This window comes from Thamnophis elegans, chromosome 2 (assembly GCF_009769535.1).
Source record: "Thamnophis elegans isolate rThaEle1 chromosome 2, rThaEle1.pri, whole genome shotgun sequence".
Taxonomy (NCBI): Eukaryota; Metazoa; Chordata; class Lepidosauria; order Squamata; family Colubridae; genus Thamnophis; species Thamnophis elegans.
The window spans coordinates 146177084-146200122 of NC_045542.1; the positions used below are offsets into that span (position 1 = coordinate 146177084).

A 23039-nucleotide genomic window follows, 5' to 3' on the forward strand; every position below is an offset into this window, starting at 1 on the left:
AAATATGATCTGGTTCAAGAAATAAAAACTGTCTCCTTAGCAGCCAGCATTCTCTTATTTTAAGAGACCCTATCTATCTATCTATCTATCTATCTATCTATCTATCTATCTATCTATCTATCTATCTATCTATCTATCTATCTATCTATCTATCTATCTATCTAACTAACTAACTAACTATCTAACTAATCTATCTATCTATCTAATCTATCTATCTATCTATCCATCCATTCATCCATCCCATCTATCCCCTAAGGATAGAGGTAGAACATTGTTACCTACCAGTAAGGACTCTGGGACTATGTTAGAACTGAAAATAAAATGGGGGGGGGGGGGAGAAAAAAACAGTATCATGGGTGAATTTTGTTTGAAAGCTGCCAATATTCAAAGCCAAGAAAAGCTGAACATGTCATTGAAACTCCAAAAGGAACCTTAAGGCACTCATGTGACTGTTGGGACTAAAGAGCCACTACACTCAGAATTTCTCAAGGAGAGAAAAAAAGAAATGTCCCTTCTCTTGGCTTATCTTTATCTTTTCAGGAGAGATCTCTGCCGCTCCCAACCAAGAAAGCTTTTGCAGTAGTTCTAAATGAGGTTGCTAACAGCATGAATTCACATGAACAATGGCAGAATTTTGTAACATTGCAATGGCATTTTTGTAAAAGCACTGTTCTTACAAATGCAATTACATAATGCAAAAATAAAAATATAATTGTCTAAGATAAAAATTGCCAATGAATTCGTTTATGGGGCTTATTCCAAACCTATGATGTTACCAGGATGTAAACCTGTTGAATTAAAAAAACATTGTATGATAAATAATTTTTAGTAATGCCAAAAATGTCTCTTCACAAAAGGAAAGGCAGACAGACTGTTTGCTTCTATTGTTTCAAAACTCAAAATGAAAAACAATATTTTTTTACTTTCCTAGTATGAATTGGGAATTAATCATACTTTGTAAAATAGACCAGGATTAAAATAATCAAGTATAATGTTTCTATGATGAGTTCTTTTACTGAAGTTGTATTTTCTGACTTTCTCAAACCAGTGAGGTACATACAAATTTCTGGATGTTGCCCTGTGCTATAAAGAGATAATTTCCAAGTTCTAAAAACAGAAAATATTTTAGGTGATTGCTACATACTACAAACCAATTACTAATACTAATCATTGAATATAATTATAGACAAATGATTAAAAAAAACACCTAAACCAACCAAACTTCCAAGAATGTTGTTGTTTTTCATATAGATATTGCTGTATCAAATATTCACGTGCCAAAATAGCACATCACCTTGATCAAGTAAAATAAGCAGTACCTAAAACTCAAGATGAATTCAAGTCAGTGGTAGATTCCCTTCTATAAAATTTTAATTCATGGATTGGGTAACTGCATATTCCTTCAGGATACAATAATTACATCCTTGTGCATAGAAAGTTTCTTTTCTGAGATTATTCTTTTTTTTTGTTTTGCTGAGGTCTTATGGTAAGCTTTGTTGCAGCAGTCTATTAAATATGCCACTATTGTAAACTTTACCATTGTATCCAAAGTGGCATACAGTAAGTATAGGCGTTTATCTCAAGGCCACACTGTTGCACCACTGGAACAGTTTACTAAGGTGCAATGAACACCGGATCTATTGACTCTGCAGTTCAACCTCTACAGCTGCCATAATGGTTTAAGGACACAGCCTAGTCCCAACTTAATATTCTTAATAGAGGTTCCATGAGATCAACTCACTTTCTTGGAGTTGGGAAGTCACACCAAAGGCATCTTATTAAAGATCTGTCTTTCCAGCCTTTGCCACACCACTGTTGCTTTGATTTCAGTCATATCTGCTGGAACTGTTTATAGCAGTAATTCTGAGATATATGGGATGGTTTTTTGTTTTTTTTTAACTGTCATCTTGTACTGTTACTGGTAGTTATACACACATTCTTGATTAATTCATTAAATCAATTGTACAAAACAGTTGCTGATGTTTTTATGTTTAATGTTTGGAAACTTAACACTGATGCCTGAATAAGTATTTCAACATGCTGTAACTTACTTGCATTGAAACACAATACTTTGCATCAAAGATCCTTTCTTCGTTCATGGCTACAATCAGTTTTAGAGTTGACTGGATATCTAAATGAACTCTTGAGCACAAGACCATGTCAAACCTTGTGTAATTACATGCAACCCAATTGCTTAAGGATAGTTTTGAAGCAAAACCGGGTTAGTATTGAAGGGTCTAGAGAGTTAAGATTATGTCTTTTGAGTTTAATACACATGCTGAGTATTAAATGTCTATTACGACATTCCCCAGCTCGATGCCCCTTATTTGTGTATTGCAACCAGCATAATTAACCACTATACCAGCTGAGAAATTCGAAGGGGCACCAAGTTGGAGAATGTTGATGAAATGGATTAGAGAATGCCGTATCAAATCCTCTTCTAAGTGCTTCTTTATAGGAGCACCCAGATGTCAACAATGAGATAGTTTTATCCTCCAGTTAAAGACATTTATAGAAAGATGGCAGCCCTTCTGCTCTTCCAGTTGATATAAAAACAATATGTAATAATGCCAGAAAGTTAGAGAACCATTCAGTATTGTGGTGGCTTTGAGCTTCAGCTGAAATTTGGCAATCCAAGAAGGGCACCAACTGCTCCAAAGTACCCCTGCATTTCAAAGAAGATTTTTCACAATTCAGTTTTTGATGACACATTATATTTGATAATTTTGAAAAAAATATACAGATTTATGAAACAAAGTCTTTTTTCCTTCCCCTTGTATAAATATTTTGGGACAGTTGTGACTTTTCTATCCTCTGCACACTATCTTTCTGTCAAGCTTACAAATACTAAGTCTTAAAAGAATTAACCTGCCTCGACTGTATGAGAGCACTAATTGACATTATATTCCCTTTAAAACTATATGTATCTATGGCTTCTTTCATCTTTTTTTCCTATCGGAGATAATTTATTAAGGAAAGAAATATTTAAAAATTGCCCAGGACTTCCTTGATGGGCTCTGCAAGGAATTCTGTTTGGAAACCCCCTTACTGTCAAGTTCTGAATTCTTTCCAACCTGCTTGAAGGCATGAGAGGCTATCATGATTGTGACTGAGCTCAGTTTACTGGTAGCTTCCCTATCAATTTAAGAAATTGCATATTAGACTACATGAAAATCAAATCTGTGTGCACTATTTCTCTGTGTGATGGTGTGTTTTACTGGGCTTATAAGGTTGCATCCACTCTTTTTCCATTTTGAGAGAAGTTACTAGAAGAGAATCCCTGAGTCTTTTTTTTTTTCAACCTGTATTTTTTCAAGCAACTGAAACACATTTTAATATAAGCCAATCACTTTGAATACTATTAAGTTTATCATTCTGGAAGTCCCTCAAAACCTGGTAGTGTCACCAGGGCCTTCAGCCTCTTAAGGAACTGGAGACATTCTTAGATGGCTCTGTAATTAATATTTTTACTCTGGGATCTGTGTATTTTAAAATGTTAATAATAGTTTCATTTTAAATAATGTCATTTTATATTTTTTGGCATTTTTTATATATTTGTTGTGTTATTTGATTGTTGTACGCTGCTCAGAATTGCCTTTTGAGAGAAGGGTGAGCATAAAAGTGTGATAAATAAATGAGGGAGGGAGTTCAACTATGACTAGGGTTGCACCCAACAGGATTTTGAAGGGCATGGTCCCAAAAAACTAATAAAGTAGTGAAGATTACGGACTGGCACTTGAGAGATCCAGATTCTAGGTTTGCCAGGTACCTTTAGATCAGTCATTTGACTCAACCTCTCTTAAATGGCTGTTGTGGTGGTGATGGTGGTGGTGGGAATGGGAGAGTGTGAGCTATGAGCTCCTGAATAAAAGATGGGAAATAAATCTATCAAATAAATAAATACATGTTCCCAAACATATTGCCAATAGAGAAGTTTACTGAAGCTTTAGAATGAAACCTACTGTTCTCTTCAGAAGTGTCCTTCCCCCAATAATAGTAATGCATAAAATCCAGCATTTAAATTTGTCTCCGATAATTCAACTACAAACACATCATCTATGCATATATTTATATCAAATCAAGAATAAAAATAACTACAGGATACTGGACATTGTTACCTTATATAAGTAAAGATATGTAAGAAAGATATGATTGATACATACCTCATGTTCAAGGAACAAAGCTTTCAACTGGCCTTTGGACCAGTAATCCAGTGCATATGCCAAAAGCTTCATTGATAAAGTATTCACACGTAGAAAGTTACCAACAAAGACAACTCGGTTTATTTTCTGAAGAAAAAAAAAAGATATTTCTATTCTTGAATATAAACTTGAATACAATTCAAATTTTCCTTCTGAAGTGGAAGAAAAAATGAAACTACAATTTTCAGCAATTATTATCTGGATTTATTCGTATATAAATGTGCATAGGAACATAGACCCATTGTTTATGCAAGTTACATTCAACAGAATTACTTTACATACTAGAATTATATACTGCCTTTGGCCAGGTGCTGTTCTAGGACAGTCTACATTTTATTTAACTGTAGAAATTTATCAATTTATACACATTACCACCCACTTAAAGCACTATGCAGACCTGTCAGTGAATTGGACAGACATTTTCTTATTTGAATAAAAGCAGTATTTTCCTTCTCAGAGTCTTCTGAGCCAGTCGAGAAAACTGAGATTTCTGCCAATTCTCCATCTCCCTCTATTCCCAGACCATATCATACTCTATTCTATAAATTCTCCCAAATCTCCAGAATAGATCTGCAGTTAATATAATGGTTGCAAGGAAGCTGAACATGTAAATCATTTATCACTTTAATACTCTCTCTGAATAAAACTCAGCTCAGGAATGCAATTGGAATCAGTATGAATATGACAAAAATTCTGCTTCCTACTTAAAATTGTTCTTGAATTTGTCCAGAAAAAAAGAGAAAAAACAATATTTCCAGGTAAGTTTATTTGATATCAAGATTCATGCCTTCTTCACACAGACAAGACATTTTAATTTATCAGGCCTCTGAGTAATTCATTGAGTCATTGTTAATTTGAAATTGCTTTATAAATTCTGGTTGCATTTTATTAAGCGTTAACTATACCAACAATGCAAGATCAAAGTAAACTTTGGGCAATGACATCAGATGGTTTGCACATATCCCTATAATCTTTATCCTGCATACACAAAAATCCTAAGGGGCATTCCTCAAATTTTTATGTGTTAGGTATAATACAATTCAACCACTGTTTACAATGAAGCAATACTTAGTGTCTTCATAGCCCTGTACAATGCTGCTTGATCCATATGCAACAAGGCAGCACTGTAAAGAAGCCAAAGACAGCAAGAAATATTCCCAATGAGCAACTAATTCTTTCTCCTGTTGGGCAAAATTGGTTATATTAAAGTTTTCCATGCATAAAAAACAGATGCAGAAATTCAGAGAGCAGCGCTTCAGAGCAGAAACGTAGAAGTGTGTTCACTATACAAACTTCCTGAGGACGTATATGGGATAAAAACGATTGATTTACAAGATTTATATGGCTGCCTATCTCATACAATGACCCTACCTAGAATAGACCACAACAATCCATAAAACATAGTTTAAAACAAAGACACCTTTTCCCCAAGCACTAGGACAAACATCATAATTAATTAGCTAATATAGTTGAATGGACTACTGCAATAAGCTGTACATGGGGCTGCCCTTGAAAATCATTTGGAAGCTACAACAGTCCAGAATGATGGAACAGGCAATGACGGCATGCTCTACAAGTTGCACTGGCTATCAATCAGCTTCTGAAGGTAATACAAGATCAGTATTATCACCTATAAAATCCTTAATGGCCATAGGAACTGGCTGATGGAATGCCTATCTCAATTGTTTCTTTCCACTGGTGAGAATGGAGCATTCCTGATTCTTTGATAAAAAGTGTCATCTAACAGGACCCACAAAGCCTCCCTTCTCTTGGTGCAGGAGCTGCTCAAAGGAAGAGCATCCACCCACAGGCCTGTGCGTTTGGATAACATTCAGGAAGTAAGTCACTGAAAATCTGGCTTTCTTCAAGGCTATGAAAAGTGTTGTGGTTGATCTTTGTAGGACATTTTTCCACCTTTGGTTATAGAGTATTTGCCTTCTGGATACTAGTTATTTTTTTAATTGATTAAGCCACCTAGAGTCATTTGGAATAGGACAATCTCTAAATTGTATGACAGACAGAGATTTAGAAGCCAATCAACTTTAGGATTGCTCTGGAGTATTTCAATTCAATGAAAGAAAAATGACAAATATTGAATAGACATTATAATGAGAAAGAACTTGCTTATCCTTAACACAAAAATTGTTCCAATCTGTATTTAAGACAACCCAAAGTTTCCACATCCTTCCCCTAACACTGTTTACCTCATTTACAGCACACATTCGTGCTATAGATCCAATGTTATTGGTGATAGTAACCAAGGTTGCTCTAGCCAGGTCTTCTTTGCTGACAGACTCCCGTTTCTCTTTGCAGATCATATTCCCAAAGCTAGAAAAAATGTTTACAATGTTGATGTTCATCAAAAAAAGTATATATTATCATCTCTCTCCACCTGCGATAAGATGTACTTCTTTATAAAAGCTGCTTACTAAGCTTGAAAGGACTTGTGTCATGCTCTGTAAGCAACAATAACTACTCAACAACCTTGGCACTCAAAGCTCAATACAGTTAAGCCAGATGGTGCACTGCCAAAGATCATTATCTCTTTTGATGGATAGAAGCTTTTGTGAAACTCTGAAAACACAGGCTAGGGACAGATTCTCAAGGAGAAAATCTATCTATGTGGTTGCTAAGAGTTGGCACATAATTAGAAAACAGAAAGCACCTTTGCACTTATAAAAATAAACTTGCAAAATTCCCCAATTAGAATTGATACTGATCTATATTCTTCCAGTTACACCTATCTACCCATAGAAACGATTTCCTCTTTGGGAGATCAAAAATGTTCAGTGTCAGAGCAACAAGATTTAAGTCTAGCCTATTGGTAGGACTGTAGGATGGAAAAAAGCTGGAAACATCCACGGTAATTAAATGCTTCATAGTATTTTGATATAACTGGCAGACTTTATTTTGTGCCCATGCTTCCAAATCACCCTTATTGATGAATCAATTTAATTTTTTTATTTATGCTTTTCCCTTCTGGAAGTAGCAGGAAATTGGGCGACAGTGAATGTATGCAGGCATTCTTGACTTAAGAGAAAGAAGAACTAAGTGCAGTCAAATATATATTTTAAAGTAGACTGTTAATTACTCTGTGAAGAAGAAAAATGTTACCATGTATCAAATAAAGGAAGAGCTATTGTGTCTTCTGAAATAAAAAAAGTCCTGGGATTTGGAAATTGTGAAAGGCAGGTTCATCAGGCAGTACTGAAGATTACGCAATAGAAACATGAACAGGAAATAGTTTTTTTAATTTAATTTTCCAGGATCAGATTAATTGCACCCTTGGGCACTGAAGCAATTAATTGATAGTCTGGCAAAATGCTTTTCAACTGCATGATTCTTCTATTTACTGCCAAGCAGTCACCTACCTATCACTATTATCTAAGAAAAAAACGAATGCAGTATAAATGAGCTAATTCAGTCATTTTTGTGTGTGAAGGAAAAAAATACTGTATTTTTTAGTGTAAAAGGCGCACTTTCCCCCCCTAAGAGGGTGAAAATCTGGGTGCATCTTATACACCGAATACAGTATTTTTGGTCTCCCAACCCCCCCCCCCCCCTTCACAAAAATGGACCTGCAGAGGGTTTGGGAGGCCTGCAAAGTGCTCCTGGGGGCTGGGGAGGGCACAAACAAGTGAAAAACAGGCCATTTTTTTGCTCATTTTTGCCGCCGCCCCTCAGACCCCAGGAGCACTTTGCAGGCCTCTCAAACTCTCTGCATGCCCCCTTTTTGCATCTTATAGTCTTATAGTCAAAAAAATACGGTAGATTGACAAAGTAGATATTGAATGGAAATCAAACATAATTGGCAATGGGAAAGAATGTTATTCTGTGCAACAAAACCTTAGTCTGTTAAGCTATAAATCAATCTTCTGCTGTTTTCTAAGCAAACCTAGCTGAAAACCTCTTCAGTCATATTATTATGACTATGATTGCAAAGATATTTCAATATACCAAGATATACATATTTTATTGTTTAACAGACATTCTGGGGACTCAACTGAAGTGCATATTTAAATCAATTTCAGTTGGCAAGCACTATTTGTGGGTTTGATGACAGAAGTCAGTTCAAGGTTTTCATGACAACTCTTGGTGCTAGGTAATTAGAGCCAAGGTGGCGCAGTGGTTAAATGCAGCACTGCAGGCTACTGCTAGATCAGCAGGTCAGCGGTTCAAATCTCACCGGCTCAGGGTTGACTCAGCCTTCCATCCTTCCGAGGTGGGTAAAATGAGGACCCAGATTGTTGGGGGCAATATGCTGACTCTCTGTAAACCGCTTAGAGAGGCCTGAAAGGCCTATGAAGCGGTATATAAGTCTACTGCTATTGCTATTGCTATTGCTAATTAATTAGAATTTTAACCAGATAACTCTATGAGTTATGATTTGATATATGCCATCAATTTATTTTTGACTTGTAGTGACCACTCAGGCAGATTTTCTCCATGACAATTGACTCCTAATCTGTTACAAGTCTCCCAATGGCATAATCTTTATCACTGTAATTGAATCTGTCCACTGTAACAGAATAAGAGAGTTGGAATGGATCTTGGAGGTCCTAGTCCAACCCCCTGCTCAAGCAGGATATCCTATACAATTCTGGACAAATGGCTGTCCAACCTCTTCTTTAAAATATCCAGTGATGGAACACCCACAACTTCTGGAGGCAAGTGGTTCCACTGGTTAATTGTTCTGTCAGGAAATTTCTCCTTAGTTCTAGGCTGGATCTCTCCTTGATAAGTTTCCATGTGTTATTTATTGTTCTGCATTTAGGTGCTTTGGAGAACAGTTTGACCCCACTCTTCTTGCTACCAAAGAACCTTCTATCAATTGTCCTTTTCTTCTCTTTCCTTCCTCCTTCCACAGCATTAGTGCTTTTCTCAGAAACTATGTGGCATGAGAATGTAAATTTAACCTAAATGTCTTACTCAATTTTGTTCTACAAATCTTTACTAAAGAAAAATATTAAAATATATAATCTATTGGGTGGAGGGTACTATTAAAGCTACTCTTTCCATGCTACCAACATGCTTTCCATTTCAAAAATATATTACTGTTCTATATTTCTCGGATATTTGTAAATTAATAATATAATACAATGGATATATTACTAACACATCACGTCATGAATTCAGGATCTGTGTTACTTTGCAGTACCTACCTAGATGCCACTGCCCATCCTGGCAAGCCAAATCGTTCATAGTCTCCCCCATAAATATCCCGGACTAGCTTGTCAGCTTGTGTGCTGTCGCCTTTGGATGCCATTTCTAGAGCTTCTTCAAAACTTTCACATCCGGTCAGTAAACTGCACAAACCAAGAAAGGTCCCACCACCTAGACTGAACATGAAATATTTGTAAAATTATACATTTTAACTAATGCAATGATGATCATGTCTCACCTATTTAAAATTAGGAGAAATATAATATGATCAACTGATATAAAAGAGGAAGTGTATTTAATGAACCAACTTATAATAAATACTTTAATTTCTATTACAGTCTGCTACTCCACAGGGTACTTTATGAACATTATTCTGAATGTAACAAGTCCAGCTTAAGATGTCTATCTGGAAACCAAGATAGTCAAATAATCTGTCAACTCACACCACAAATAAATTACTGCAGCTATTACCAAAGGACTGATCATCAGCAATTGGGACTTTCTTAATCTTGATGGCTTGCTTTCCTTTGATTTTTTTTTAACCTATGACGATTTAAAAATAATTTATCTAATAATTATCAGTTCATAATATTCTCAAAAATAAACCTGAGATGGCGATTCAATATATTTCATAAACACATAAGCATAAAAACTCAGACTTTAAAATCAAAGATACTTTGAAAAAGACATAGTTCTGAACGGACATATCTGAAAGATAGTTGAGAAAGCACGATATTATAAACTTGGCATGCATTTATATGTGTACCTTGTTCCAGTCACTCTCTTGTAGTTGTCTTTGGAATGAACTGCTAGAATACTGACTCCTGAGCCAATGTTTACAACCAGCAAAGGGTATGGATCATCTAGGTTAAAAGGCATCTTTTGGCATCTTTCAGGTTCTGATGCATTTTCAAAATAGTAACATTCTGCCTGGCCATTAAAACTGACAGAATCTATATATAACAAGCCTTTGACGAGACAATCAAGTTCATCCAATTTGTGCAGCTGGAGGTCTCCAATCTCCAAAAAGAAGAGAAAATATTGATTAGCGTTAACATGTTTCTGAACAAAACTTAAAGAGGCTTCAGGGGCCGCATCTTTCATTCTAGATCTAAACCATCTTTCTACCATTTTTGTAAAATTTAATTTTTTCTCCATCTACACCAAATGAGAGCTTATGATCTTCTAGCAGTTGAACTAGAATTATAGCTCTGGTAAAGGTAATACTGGAAGCTATAGTCTAAGAGCCAGTTTGGGCTAGTGGTTAAGGTGCTGGCCTAGAAACCATGCATAAATTCTAGTCCTGTATGCATAAAAGACAGCTGGGGAACTTTAGGCCAGTCATTCCCTCAGCCCAACTCACCTCAGAGTTGTGGAGAAAATAGGGGGAGGAAGGGGTATTAGTTATGTTATTTAGGTTATTTGGTATGCCTTGGGTTATTTATAAAAATTATAAAAGCAAGATGAAAATATTTTTAAAAAATGTGGAGACCCTTATGGATAATTTTATATATTGATATATCAGAGCACCATACAATATATTAACTATCAAAATATGAAAGTCAAGTTTCCGCTGCATCACTAATACTATCCTGATCTTTTTATAAAAATGTTATAATCATTTTTCTTTTTAAAAAAGACTTTAGATTGCTGCAGCTGATGAAAGTGTTATATTGCAACATACTGGAGTAGAGGGTTGTTGTATACGTAATATGCAGCGCATGAAAATTTATAAGATACATCAGATAAGCATGTGCTACTCAGTTCACATGTTCAGCAAGTTATCTAAATTTGTCCAATTGCCTTCCTACTTTACATGTAATAATTGGAACTGCTGGCTGCTAAGCAAAGAAAAAGACAAAAGGAAACTGCCTGAACAGGGCAAGGCCCAATATATCCACATACTCCAAATCCCATCTATGTCACCATATCTTAATATTTTTTTTGCTGTAATACTTAAAAGAACGATCCAGGGAAATCTTGCCAGCTCTTTTGTGCAGAATTGCAAAGAAAACAAGGAGTTATTTCGGAAGTTATTCCTCCCTACATGCAGACAGTGATTCTTCAGCAGTCAAATTCCAAAGTACAAATCTAGAGATCTCTTTGCCCTTATCAGACCCTTGCCTTATGAAAAATAAGTGACTGCCCTGGTGGCGCAATGGTTAAAGGGCCGTATTGCAGGGAAACTCTGCCCATAGTCTGGAGTTTGAATCCTGACAGGGCTCAAGGTTGACTCAACCTTCCATCCTTCCGAGATCAGTAAAATAAGGACCCAGATTGTTGGGAGCAATGCCCAAATAATGACATTGTAAACTGCCCAGAGTGCTGTAAGATGCTATGGGTAGGTATATAAGCCTAAATGCTAATTGCCACATAGATTAGTGACTATCACCGCAGATGATCAGTATACATACTCTGTCAATCAGAGTGAGAGAACATGCAACTAAACTACCTACTGTGCGAAAGTCTTCTTCAAATTTATAAGCACCACCGCCAGTGGCACAAAGCACCGTATGTAGCGTGGAAAAGTTTTTATTTCTTCCCATTTGAATAAAAGTAGGCAAGTCATGTGTTGGGAATCTGATAAAGTGCAAATTTCCCTTTCGTCCAAAGAGTATCAAGTCTTTAAGTTCAAGGTGGACATCTCGAATACCAGTAGACCCATAGGCCACATTTGATGTTAAATATTTGCGAATACTCTTCAGACTTTCAACCTCTTCCTGCTCTTCTTCTGCAGTAATATCTATAGGTTCAAAATATGCAAGTTTCACTAGCGTTCCACCAATATCCATTCCAAACCATGGAAAAGCTGTGGAGAGAGAGAGAAAGAGAGAGGGAGGAGAGTGCTTTATTGTTAGAAACACCAAATATTATTTTATTTACCAGGCCACTTTATTCTATTAAAAAATTAATTAAAATTGTTTGGTGTTCATAAAAGCTCTCATGAGGATAAATTCACTTCTATGTATTTTCATTGATTCCCATATATTATAAGGATTTTGTTACACAATATATAGTATATGATAGCTTTGCTTAAATTCTGTTATCTCCAATGGGCTGGTCAAGTGTGCATATGCAAATATGTATGCATATGCACAATTCTAAGAACAAAAGCACTTCAGTGGTTTTTTTTTTCAAAAGCAGCTACTTAAATTACTCAGGAATCAGTGAATTGAAGCTAAGACCAACCAGAATACTTTCAGAATGGCTTAAGCATTTGAAAACATTAGATGGAAATGTTTGGGTGCAGATTTCATATTATTTTAAAATAGTACTTTGCAATAGGCTGATTAATTTGAAGAGGCTGTAAAACAGCCTTTCCCAAATTGTGAGATATATACCATACCTCACTTGGGGAAGTGGAAACAGAATCCAAGGGAGGTGTAAAGCATCTTTTAGTTTCACATAGTTACAACAAATTCACTCTTCTCTAGTTAATGTACATTTAGTTTGGAGTATTACTTTTTAGGGGAGATATGGAATTCCTGCTTTAAAGCTTTTTACATAGGTTGCTTCATAAATTGTAATCAAGATATTATAATCCATACTTCAAATAATATTGGAACATAAGTCACATGTTTATAACTTTTTTATTATTGTGCAATAAAGTTAAATAAACTAAGAAAACCTTGAACATTCTTTCTGCCAACAAAACAGCTATTATTTCCAGCCTTAAAAAATGAACAACCACATATCTGAAGTTAGATTTTATGGATTTGTTGGGAAACATGAGTTTGAATTATTCTACATGTGATTATCAGAAGCAAGTTAACGCTTTTAGTTTTCATAAAACTTTATTTAGGTACATTTTCATTTGAAGATCTTAAATCTTCCACAGTATCTTTTTGTTTTTACAGAAGCAGAATTTTTGTTAACACAATTTCAAAGAGACCTTATTTCTTTCACAGTCCTGCATTTGAAGGGGTCTGTGTTAATTTTAATCATTAGGAAGGAAAAGCAGTGACCTTGAAGGTGGCCTCAACATTTTGTTCCCAGACCTCAGATAGAGAAGGCACACTGTAACTAAAAGTACTATCCCATACGGTGAGGTATATTTTAATACAAAAGCTGTCTTGTTAAAACAACTTTTTACTAGCTGATTATGCATGTACAGCAGGTTTTTCAGTCATCATGTACACATTGTTCCAATAAATCAGAAAGTATTTTATCCCTGCAAATATGACAAAAATATTCTGTATTGTACTCAAAACTGATGAATACAATTACATATATATTTTCTTCTACAAATGTCAAAGCATTAAATTAACCACTTCCCTTTTTTGTACTTTAGCTATTAATACTGGCATTCCAGCTATAGAAATAAAACGTACAAGTAGTGTATTTTCACATTTTAAAAAATTGTTTAGGTATAGGGCATGTTCTTATTAAGTTACCAAATGCAATACTTTGTTTTAGTTAAACTTAAACAGTCTTGCATAAATAGTTTTATGCCAAGACAAACAGCAAGAGATGTCACTTTTACAGGTGTTCTGAAAAAGTGAAGTTTTATTTAGGAAATTGTACTTCCCCTTGATCATTTCTGCTATTCTGGAATGGAGTGCTATACACTATAGGGAAGTATATAAGCTTAAATGCTATTGCTACTGTAAACATTTGTAATATATATAATCAGTTCCACTTCACCAGGAATTTAGTTCCCTACATCCATGCAACTAGTCAAAAGAAAACAATATTGTTTATTTATGTTTTCACTATTAAAAAAAACCCATGTTTTTTTCCTCAATACTAAGTTAAATAGGATTAATGGGATTTACTTTCAAGAATGCATTTATGCACTGGATGCTCAACTACTAGTAAATGCCTCTGCTTCCCCCCCCCCACACACACACACTTTCACAATCATTTCTTGGTCATTGTTTTAAAAAAGTATTTTGCAACAGTCATTTCTAATGCAAAGAGAAGCAGAAAAAACCTATACAGAAGCTACGTGGTGGAAATACCCAGGATTGACTATAATACAGATACCCGTTTCTTTTTCAAAAGCAAAGCAAAAGGCAAGTCTCCAAAAGAGAGAGAAAAAGGATCTTTCTTACATGGTTTTTTGGCATCTTTGATCTTCATATCTCCGCCGTTGTCTTTGCGTGGGCAACTCCGCTGGGGTGCAAGGCTGTTTCGCGTCTCGATGTTACTTAAGGGGCAGGAGGAGGAGGAGGAGGCGGCGAAGATGAGTCTCCGGGGCTAAGGGAGGCGCGAGCGCGCTTCGGCTTTGCGTCTTGTGGTTTCGTCGCGTGCCGGCAGGGTGGGTGGGGGGGGATGAGATGTGGAGCGAGCGAGCGCGCGCGCCGGCCTGACAGCAGCACCAACCGCTCACGGAGAGACGCTGGGACCGGAGGGAGGGAGGAGGAGGCGGAGGAAGAGCCAGACCAGGTCGGGCCAGGCTGGGTAGAGCCCGGGGTGGGGGGGTACTGTTGGCCTTTAACTCCCGAGTGGCAGCGCTTCTTAAGTCGCGCCGTCCCTCTGGAGCCGAGCGTGAAGAAGGCAGGATCACCCCCACACACACCGAGCCGGCCCCACCCACACACGGCCCCGCCCGCCCTCCCAATCCTCCTCCCGAGGGCCGCCTGCTCACATCGATGGCGGCGGGAAGGGCCTCCGGGCTGAGTAAAAAAACCCGGCTCCCAGTCACCCCGGCCGACGGTCTGCCGCTGGATGCCGCAACGCCACCTCCCTGAACCTCCTCCTCCTCCTCCCTCCTCCCACCGCCTCCGCCCCAAGGCAGCAGAGGGGCGCAAGGGCCGTCGGGAAGTTGAACGCGGCTCCGTTCGTCGCTCCTACAACTCCCACAGTGCACCGAGCGATTCCATCCCCTTCACCCCTAGCGTTCGGAGGGCCAGGAGCATGCAGGGAAGCGTAGTTAGCGCGGCGGTCCGAAGAAGGTCGTCTAAGCTTTGCCATTTCCCGTCTTGCAAAGCAGCGATGCTTTCTCCCCCACTTCCCCGCGCAGCCTGGCGGCGAGATCCACCCCCCTCACCCCATAGGAAATAAGCCAATGACGGGCAACGAGTCTCCTCGCTCCACCCTCCCAGGTGTGATCCGGGGCGGAGGAAGAGGAAGCCTGTAGCATTCGCCTCAGAATGGATTAGAATTCCTCTTTCTGGATGTAAAGGAGAAGGGGTGTAAATGCGTATAATGTCCTTCTGGGGAGAAACGGAGAGGCTGCTCTGTCCAGTTTCTCCTAGCTTGGACTGGGAAAGCTCTTAAATGCACGAAGAAGAGCTGAAAGAATCTACAAGTTACACACTTGCGCAAACTTGCACGGCTGGAAAAATGCGACCGCGACTTGGAATTTTTTTTTTTTTTTTGTCAAGCGGAATTTCCATTCAGCCCCAGTGGAAATTTGTACAAAACCAAGAACCAGCACGAGGACAGAATGACACATAATTTCAGAGAGGTAGCTCAGTGTTGTGTAAGACCACGGAAGGAAAACTGCTATAAAAGTCAATTATTGCATCATACCTAAGATAGGAAAAGCACCCCGAACGGTTTGGATGCTTCATAAATGGGCTTTGGATTGTAGAAGGAAAGGTAGTGAGTGGTGTAAGAAGCAGAACATACTGATAACTGTAAATTGCAGAAGTTGAATATTTGAACCACTTTTTGTCAGTTTGCTTACAATTGGCCAATTGAATCCACATCCGGACTAGACTGTTGTTTCTCAGTGTCATATAATACATGTGGGTATATGCATAATTTTGTATTTATTATGTCATTTTTATGTAGTGTATACTGGAGGCGATGACCCTTTGAGAGCTGTATGCAACGAAATTTCATTTTCATGTATGCCAATTAGTGTACATTCAAAGTGACAAAGTTAGTCTAAGTCTAAGAAGCATTTTTTCCTGTTCAAGCTACCAAGATCCTTAACCAGGAAGACTTTATACTGTTTCAGATAAATGGCTGTCGAAACTCTTAAAAATCTCCAGTGATGGAGCACCCATAACTTCTGAAGGCAAGATGAACAAACAGCAAAAATGTATGCCATTTACATTGTGTTACAATGATGTACTTTTTAGATTTCTTCAACAATTATATATTTTAATCACTTCAAAAAAGTTTTGACTTTCCCCTGTTCTGCTATTTTAATAGTGACCTTCCATCTGCTTCCATATTCTGCATCAGTTTACGCCATCGGGAGATTGAGCATCAAAGTTCTCTGATCTGTTTGTTCCTCTAAGATTTTTATTGCTGCACTTGAACATTCAGGTCTTTAACCTTTGCAAATTGTGAAACATTTCTGAACATCCAGAATATATAATTCGTCTGCTTTAAACATCACATACCACGATCCATTAGGCAATAAATCTCTCTTGTAACAGCCTTTGCTTTCCTATTAGCTCACCAACTGTAGTACTGGGATGCGATTTGGGGAGTGTCTAATTGTTATTTTATGGACTCCATATTCTATTACTTTGAAAGACAACTGTTTTTTCATTTTCCGTTTGCCTGAAATCTATTTCAGAATATTGGAATTAGAATGAAGACACAAGCATATTCAAACTTCTCAGTAACTTTTGATACAATGGATGATGCTATCTTATCAAGTGGCACTATGGTGTTGTATTGGTTCCATTCCTATCTGTGGAGCCATTTCCCCAAAATAGTTATGGGCAATACTGTCTCCACAGTATCAAACTGCAGATCCATAGGATATAATCCCATTTTATTTGATATCTATATATGTAGAAAAGCAGGTCAGCAGATTAAATAGCTAATAGACTCAAGCCAAATCTTTAAGATGGGTAGATTGTCACTACAACAATGGTCGTAATGTATAATACGGATTACCTCAGGGGTGGGATTCAGCCGGTTTGCACTGGTTTGGGTGAACCGGATCTTAATTTTACATCTGGTTCACACGAACCAGTAGTTGCAAGAACTGGCTGGCCCCAACCACCCCGCTCTGCCCCTCCTAGGAATCTCCACTAAGTGCAAGGCCCACGTGTAGGCTCTGGGAGGTGAAAAATGAGTCTCCTGGAAGTCCAGAAACATGCCCATTTCTGGCCTTCGAAGCCCAGGGAGGCTGTTTTCGTCATCCTGGAGGCTCGAGGAAAGCCTCTGGAGCCTGGGGAGAGTGAAAACACCCCTCCCTCCCGCTGTGGTGCAGGAGGCGGAGTAGGCCATGCCCACACAGCAACCAGGCAGAGAACCAGTTACTAACATTTTTCATTCCCACCCCTGGATTACTTGCCTGTAAGCTCTAACTGGTTCTGGATATCAATAGCTGAGAGACTACAAATGATCAGTACTGGGCAAAGCAACCTGAACTGTTATGATTCTACCCTGCAAGAGGCAGTACATACATTAATGGGCCTTCTCCACAGTAGCACTAGACCTTGGACTGCTGGCACCTCACTATATTTTAAGAAAAAAAAGTTAAAGACTTGCTTGTTTACTTTGGTATTCCCTGAAATCTGAATTCAATTTGACAAAGATTTATGACTAATATTTAGCATTCTACTGCTGTTATGTGATTTTATAGGTAGAGTCCACCCTGAACATCATCAGGTAGTAGGTCAGGGTATAAATCTAATAAAAGCAAGCAGGGCTGCTGTTATGAGTTATGAGTTATGAAAGTTTATTTATATGCCGCCCTTTTCCCTGGGGGGACTCAGGGCGGCTTACAACTCAAAGGGGGGGGGAAAAAACATTTAACACATAAAACAATACATAATTAAAAGCACAACATTCATACCATTCGGGTGGGTTACAGTCTTTAGCCCCAGGCCTGACGGGATAGCCAGATTTTAAGGGCTGTGCGGAAAGTCTGAAGGGTGGTGAGGGTATGAATCTCCATGGTGAGATCGTTCCATAGGGTCGGAGCTGCCACCGAGAAGGCTCTCCTCCGCGTAGTTGCCAGTCGGCATTGACCGGCAGATGGAACTCGGAGGAGGCCTAGTCTATGGGATCTAATCGGTCGCATGGAGGTAATTGGCAGTAGGCGGTCTCTCAAGTACCCAGATCCACTACCATGAAGGGCTTTATGGGTGACAAGTAGCACCTTGAAGCGTATCCGGAGATCGACAGGTAGCCAGTGCAGCTCGCGGAGGATAGGTGTTATGTGGGTGAAGCGAGGTGCACCCACAATCACTCGCGCGGACGCATTCTGGACTAGCTGAAGTCGCCGAATACTCTTCAAGGGCAGCCCCATGTAGAGCACATTGCAGTATTCCAGCCTAGAGGTCACAAGGGCACGAGTGACTGTTGTGAGAGCCTCCCGGTTTAGGTAGGGGCGCAACTGGTGCACCAGGCGAACCTGGGCAAATGCCCCCCTGGTCACAGCTGACAAATGGTGTTCAAAGTTCAAAAGTTGTTGAGTGCAACTTGCTACTATCTGCACTCTCCCTACTTGTTCTCTTTGGCAATAATATTCTTACTGTGATTTTCATAGCCTATGCTAGGAAGGCAATTATAGTATCTGTGATAAGGTTTATATTGTGTTATATATTAACATAATGGTTATTTAGATTATTATTTTACAGAGTTATATTATGCTTTAACTTCTCATACAAGATACAATGGTATTCAACCAGGGCATTCTGATTCAAGCAGCCTCTCGATCTAATGTTAGTTGACAGTTATTTCTAAAAGCAGAAAGCCAAGTGGAATGAAAATCTAGGTTATAAATATCACGGAAAGTTCAGGAAATTATTGAGATGACTAAATTCAGGCTGAATTGAAAGACAGGTGGAATATCTGATGCCTCAAGGAATATATGCAGCTGTGTACAGAATGTACTACTGTTTACTCTTGTGTACAAATATTGAGATCTGAAAGCCTGTTATTTTCAGTCAGTGGGGAGATGTCCTAGGAAACTACAAGCACCTGAGCATTGGGTTCTTAGTGGATTTACATGCTATGAATTGCTGTGCTAAGGGCTCACTAAATAGCTGAGTTACTATTGTACTGCACTCCTGGCCAGCTAACAGCTAATTTGGAGATAAAACTCAATTCGGCATTCACTGGTGGCAAAGCAAAAGGGAAACATTGAGAAAATACTCAGAAGAAAGAACAGAACATTGAAGTAGAAGAGTGAGAGAAGTTGCTATAACAGGATCAGTGAGCTACTGAGAAGTAGCATAGTTTGGGAGGCATAATTTCCTACGATGCCATGCTGGTCTGGAATCTTGAATAACTTTTATGTGGAGAAAGGGAGTGGGAGGGGGTTGGTGAAGGAATCTGCTTGGCTAAGAGATCCCTGGGAATTCAACCTTCAATTTGAATGTGAAGAAGTAATATTAAGTAGAAAGTGAATTTTTGGTTGTGTTATGTTACCTAATTATTGTTATGTTTTATCCAGACTCTATTTTGGCTCAAAGCAATGTTCCTACCTTCTACTTTTCACACAACAATTACCTTGTAAAGGTGGGTTGGTTATATTAAAGATATAAGTGGCCCAAAGCCCTCCAGTTGCCTTCCATGCCTAAGAGTGGACTAGAATTCATAGTTTTCTGCTTTCTAGTCCAGCACCTTAATCATTATATCAACTGTAATTTTTCATTTACTTTTATGTGTTTGGGAGGTAGGAACTTTGTAAGTTGTGCAAACCCCATTCTATCTGGGTTGGTTCTGTGTGACGTGAGAATCAATAAAATACATTAATTCAGCATGGACAAATACAGTAATTTTCCGGATTCCTTTGAATTATCCTTGTTACTATGCCATCCTTTTCACCACTATACAATGGGGGAGGGGGTACTACCCATTTTTGGTTTCTTCCTGTTGCCAGACAATATTAGGAAAATGTTAGGAGAAAAAAAAACCCTAAGTGGATCAACTAAGTATGGACTGAGAATGACTGGCCAAGTCACCTGGCTGGCTTTTATGCCTAAATTGGGACTAGAACTCACTCTCCCCTGGTTTCTAGGCTGATGCTTTAAAACATTACACTAAACCAGAGAAAAGTGAATAGAATGTTCTTCCCTAGTTTGCAACAAAATTGTATGTAGGAATTGGGATACAGCAGTATCTTGCCTTGCTCATATCCACCAGTTGACAGAAACACCTAGTAGTGCTATGGCTTGTAAGAATGGTCAGGAGCAGCTACTGTGGCTATAGAAAACTCATAGCCAAAATCCAAAAGTTCATTGCTCTGGGATTCTGCTGCTCACCCCAACTCCTCTGCCACCTCTAAATTAGCCTCCAAATATGGGTATTGGGATCTACTTGCCAGTGATTTCAATGGGAAATGGGAATGTTGTCCCTTTTGGAAGCTTTCTACTCAAACATCTGCTACAAATGTCTTCCCCCAAAATGCTACTAATGCTATTTTAATATCTCTGGATGATCTGTTGCAGCCTGTGAAAGCTCAGGACAGCATGTTCATATCCCTCAAACATCTATACACCCCTGTGTTACATGCCAGTGTTTTCATCTCAGAGCAGCATTGGAGCCAAATCTTTTCCAAGAGATACAGTGCAAACTGAGAGAGAATACATTAATTACAGTAATTAGGTTTCAGTTAAGGAGATGGATTACTTATTCATATGAAATGCAAATCTACTTAGCTTGGTGAATGGGAATGAATGTGCTACCTCTTTATATAGCTCCTTAATCATGGTCCAGTTTTCCCATACTGTACCTGTAACACAATTTAAGGCAGCTGCCAATTTTGGTCCACAGGATCTGATTCAGGTGAGTATTAACTGGAAATGTCTAAAGGTTCAGATGTGTGGAAACCGTTGATCATAATTAAAGACTTGCATGAAACAAGACAGAGAGGATGTAGTTATATGAACTTTCCTGGTTACCAGCCTGAGTGATTTAGCATGTTTTGTGACATACTATTTAAATTTCTCCATTAAAAAACTTTAAATTTAAATTACTCCTTCATCAAAAAGCTTACAGTAACCATTTCTCAATCTAATTTACAGGATAGTTGTGAAGATAAAGTAGGAGGTGAGCTGTGCATCCTGACTTAAGGTACTTTTAAAGATTAAAATGAAAGATTAAAAGAGAAGTTTATTCTAAGGCAGGTTTGTTAGAACTTTAAATGTTTTCCATACCAAGGCTTAACTTCTGAGCAAGAATATTCTGAAGTTTGTATTTTCACTCGTGGCTAGTTCACCTCTGCCTCTGGACATATTGTCTGAATTTGCTTCAAAGGAAATGAAGTAATACTGTAGTTCATTTCATTTAGAAGTTGGTCGATGCTACCTCCCTTGGCATGGCTTTCTTACAATCTGCTATTCGGAACAGAAACAGTGCTTGAAAAGATAAAACACAGCATTATAGAAAATTTATTGAAAGAAGGGCCTTTAAGGGACAGTTGATTTGGCATTCTGCTATTTGTATCATTTTTTATTTTTTTTAAACATTTCATAACACTTTGATTAAGCATTTTTGGGTAGATGAATTATCTTGACCAGTGAACTATCAGCATGATATCTGGTATATACAATGGCTCAATGCAGTACTTTAAAACTGGATTAAAAATACATTTGCTGTGTTCACATAACAAGCAATGCCCAACAAGTTTTGTTTAAAAAGAAATCACATATTCTTTAAAGTGGTGGTGTAGTTCATAGGAAGTTAAGACTGTGTCTGGATTTCTATAAGATGCTGAATCATAAATTCCCCTCAACTATTACTGGTATATCCTAGCCTCGTAAGTTGTGTGGAACCAGACAGTCAATATATTATACTGTATGTCCACTTTTAATGCTAAGCAAGTATTCATCCTCCAGATATTTTCAAAAGAGGAAAAAATACAATATCCTGTCCTTTGATATGAAGTCAAAACTGGTATCAGAATTAAATGATAGCAGTTCCTAGAAGGTTTCACACCTATTTGCACTATCCAGCTGACCCTGAGGGCATAGATAAACTTCCAAGTGGCCTCAACAATTCTCAGAAAGAGAATTGTGCTAATGACCAGATGATTGCAAGGAATATAAATCCTTCCATTCTCCACCATTCAGTCAGAACTGAAGAAGCTTCTGGGATGAGAAGTGAAATGTCTTCAAGGAAAAACAAAAAAAAGCACCTTTGGAACAACCATGACCTGGATCTCCATAGATATTTATCAGAATTAAAGTAGTGTGCATATGTACATTTCAAACCATGCTTGATTTCTGTGCTCAGCTTTCAACAGCAGTGTGATAACCTTCCTTATGTAGTACAGAAATGATAATAATATTTGCTATATATATTTACATGGGCCTCCATTTAAATTCACATTCCCTTTGAACTTCTTAGTTATTCTGCAGAGGTGGCAAACAGTGCAAAAATAGGTTATAATACAGTATCTTAAGTGAATCTAATACTGTGCTTGATTAATTATTTCAAGTACTTGCAATGAGTATTAAGTACAATATCCACTTTATGATGCTTTTACAGAATTCTAACTAGTGTTTGAATTAGTCATTAAAAGCATACTTCATTTTGGAAAAAGTTGGGGTATCCAAAAAATGGGACTCAAGATTGTGTTGCAGAAAATACAAGACAAATGGAAGATGGTTTGAACCTTGACCCACACACCATATATTTGATACAGTTCACCTTGGCCACCAGTCCTAGTACAATTTATTCAAAGGGTTAAATGCATATTATTTTATATTATTATATGATGCACCCTCCAACTTTCCTCATCAACATCAATTTAATTAATGCATTGCAAACAAGACTAAAATGATTTGCCACTTTCAATTTAAAACA

The 23039-nt window shown here is 38.0% G+C and overlaps 1 protein-coding gene across 1 annotated transcript; it reads right to left on the reverse strand.

The window, feature by feature from the left end:
- Positions 1 to 544: 544 nt before the first annotated feature.
- On the reverse strand, positions 545 to 15084 carry LOC116502989 (pantothenate kinase 3). The gene is made up of 7 exons (XM_032209071.1): positions 14420 to 15084; positions 11822 to 12174; positions 10132 to 10385; positions 9365 to 9541; positions 6407 to 6530; positions 4164 to 4289; positions 545 to 2665 (listed from the first exon to the last, which is right to left on the reverse strand). Exons 1-7 carry the CDS (start codon positions 14445 to 14447, stop codon positions 2615 to 2617), a joined length of 1113 nt encoding a protein of 370 aa, XP_032064962.1. The 5' UTR covers positions 14448 to 15084; the 3' UTR covers positions 545 to 2614.
- Positions 15085 to 23039: the final 7955 nt, after the last annotated feature.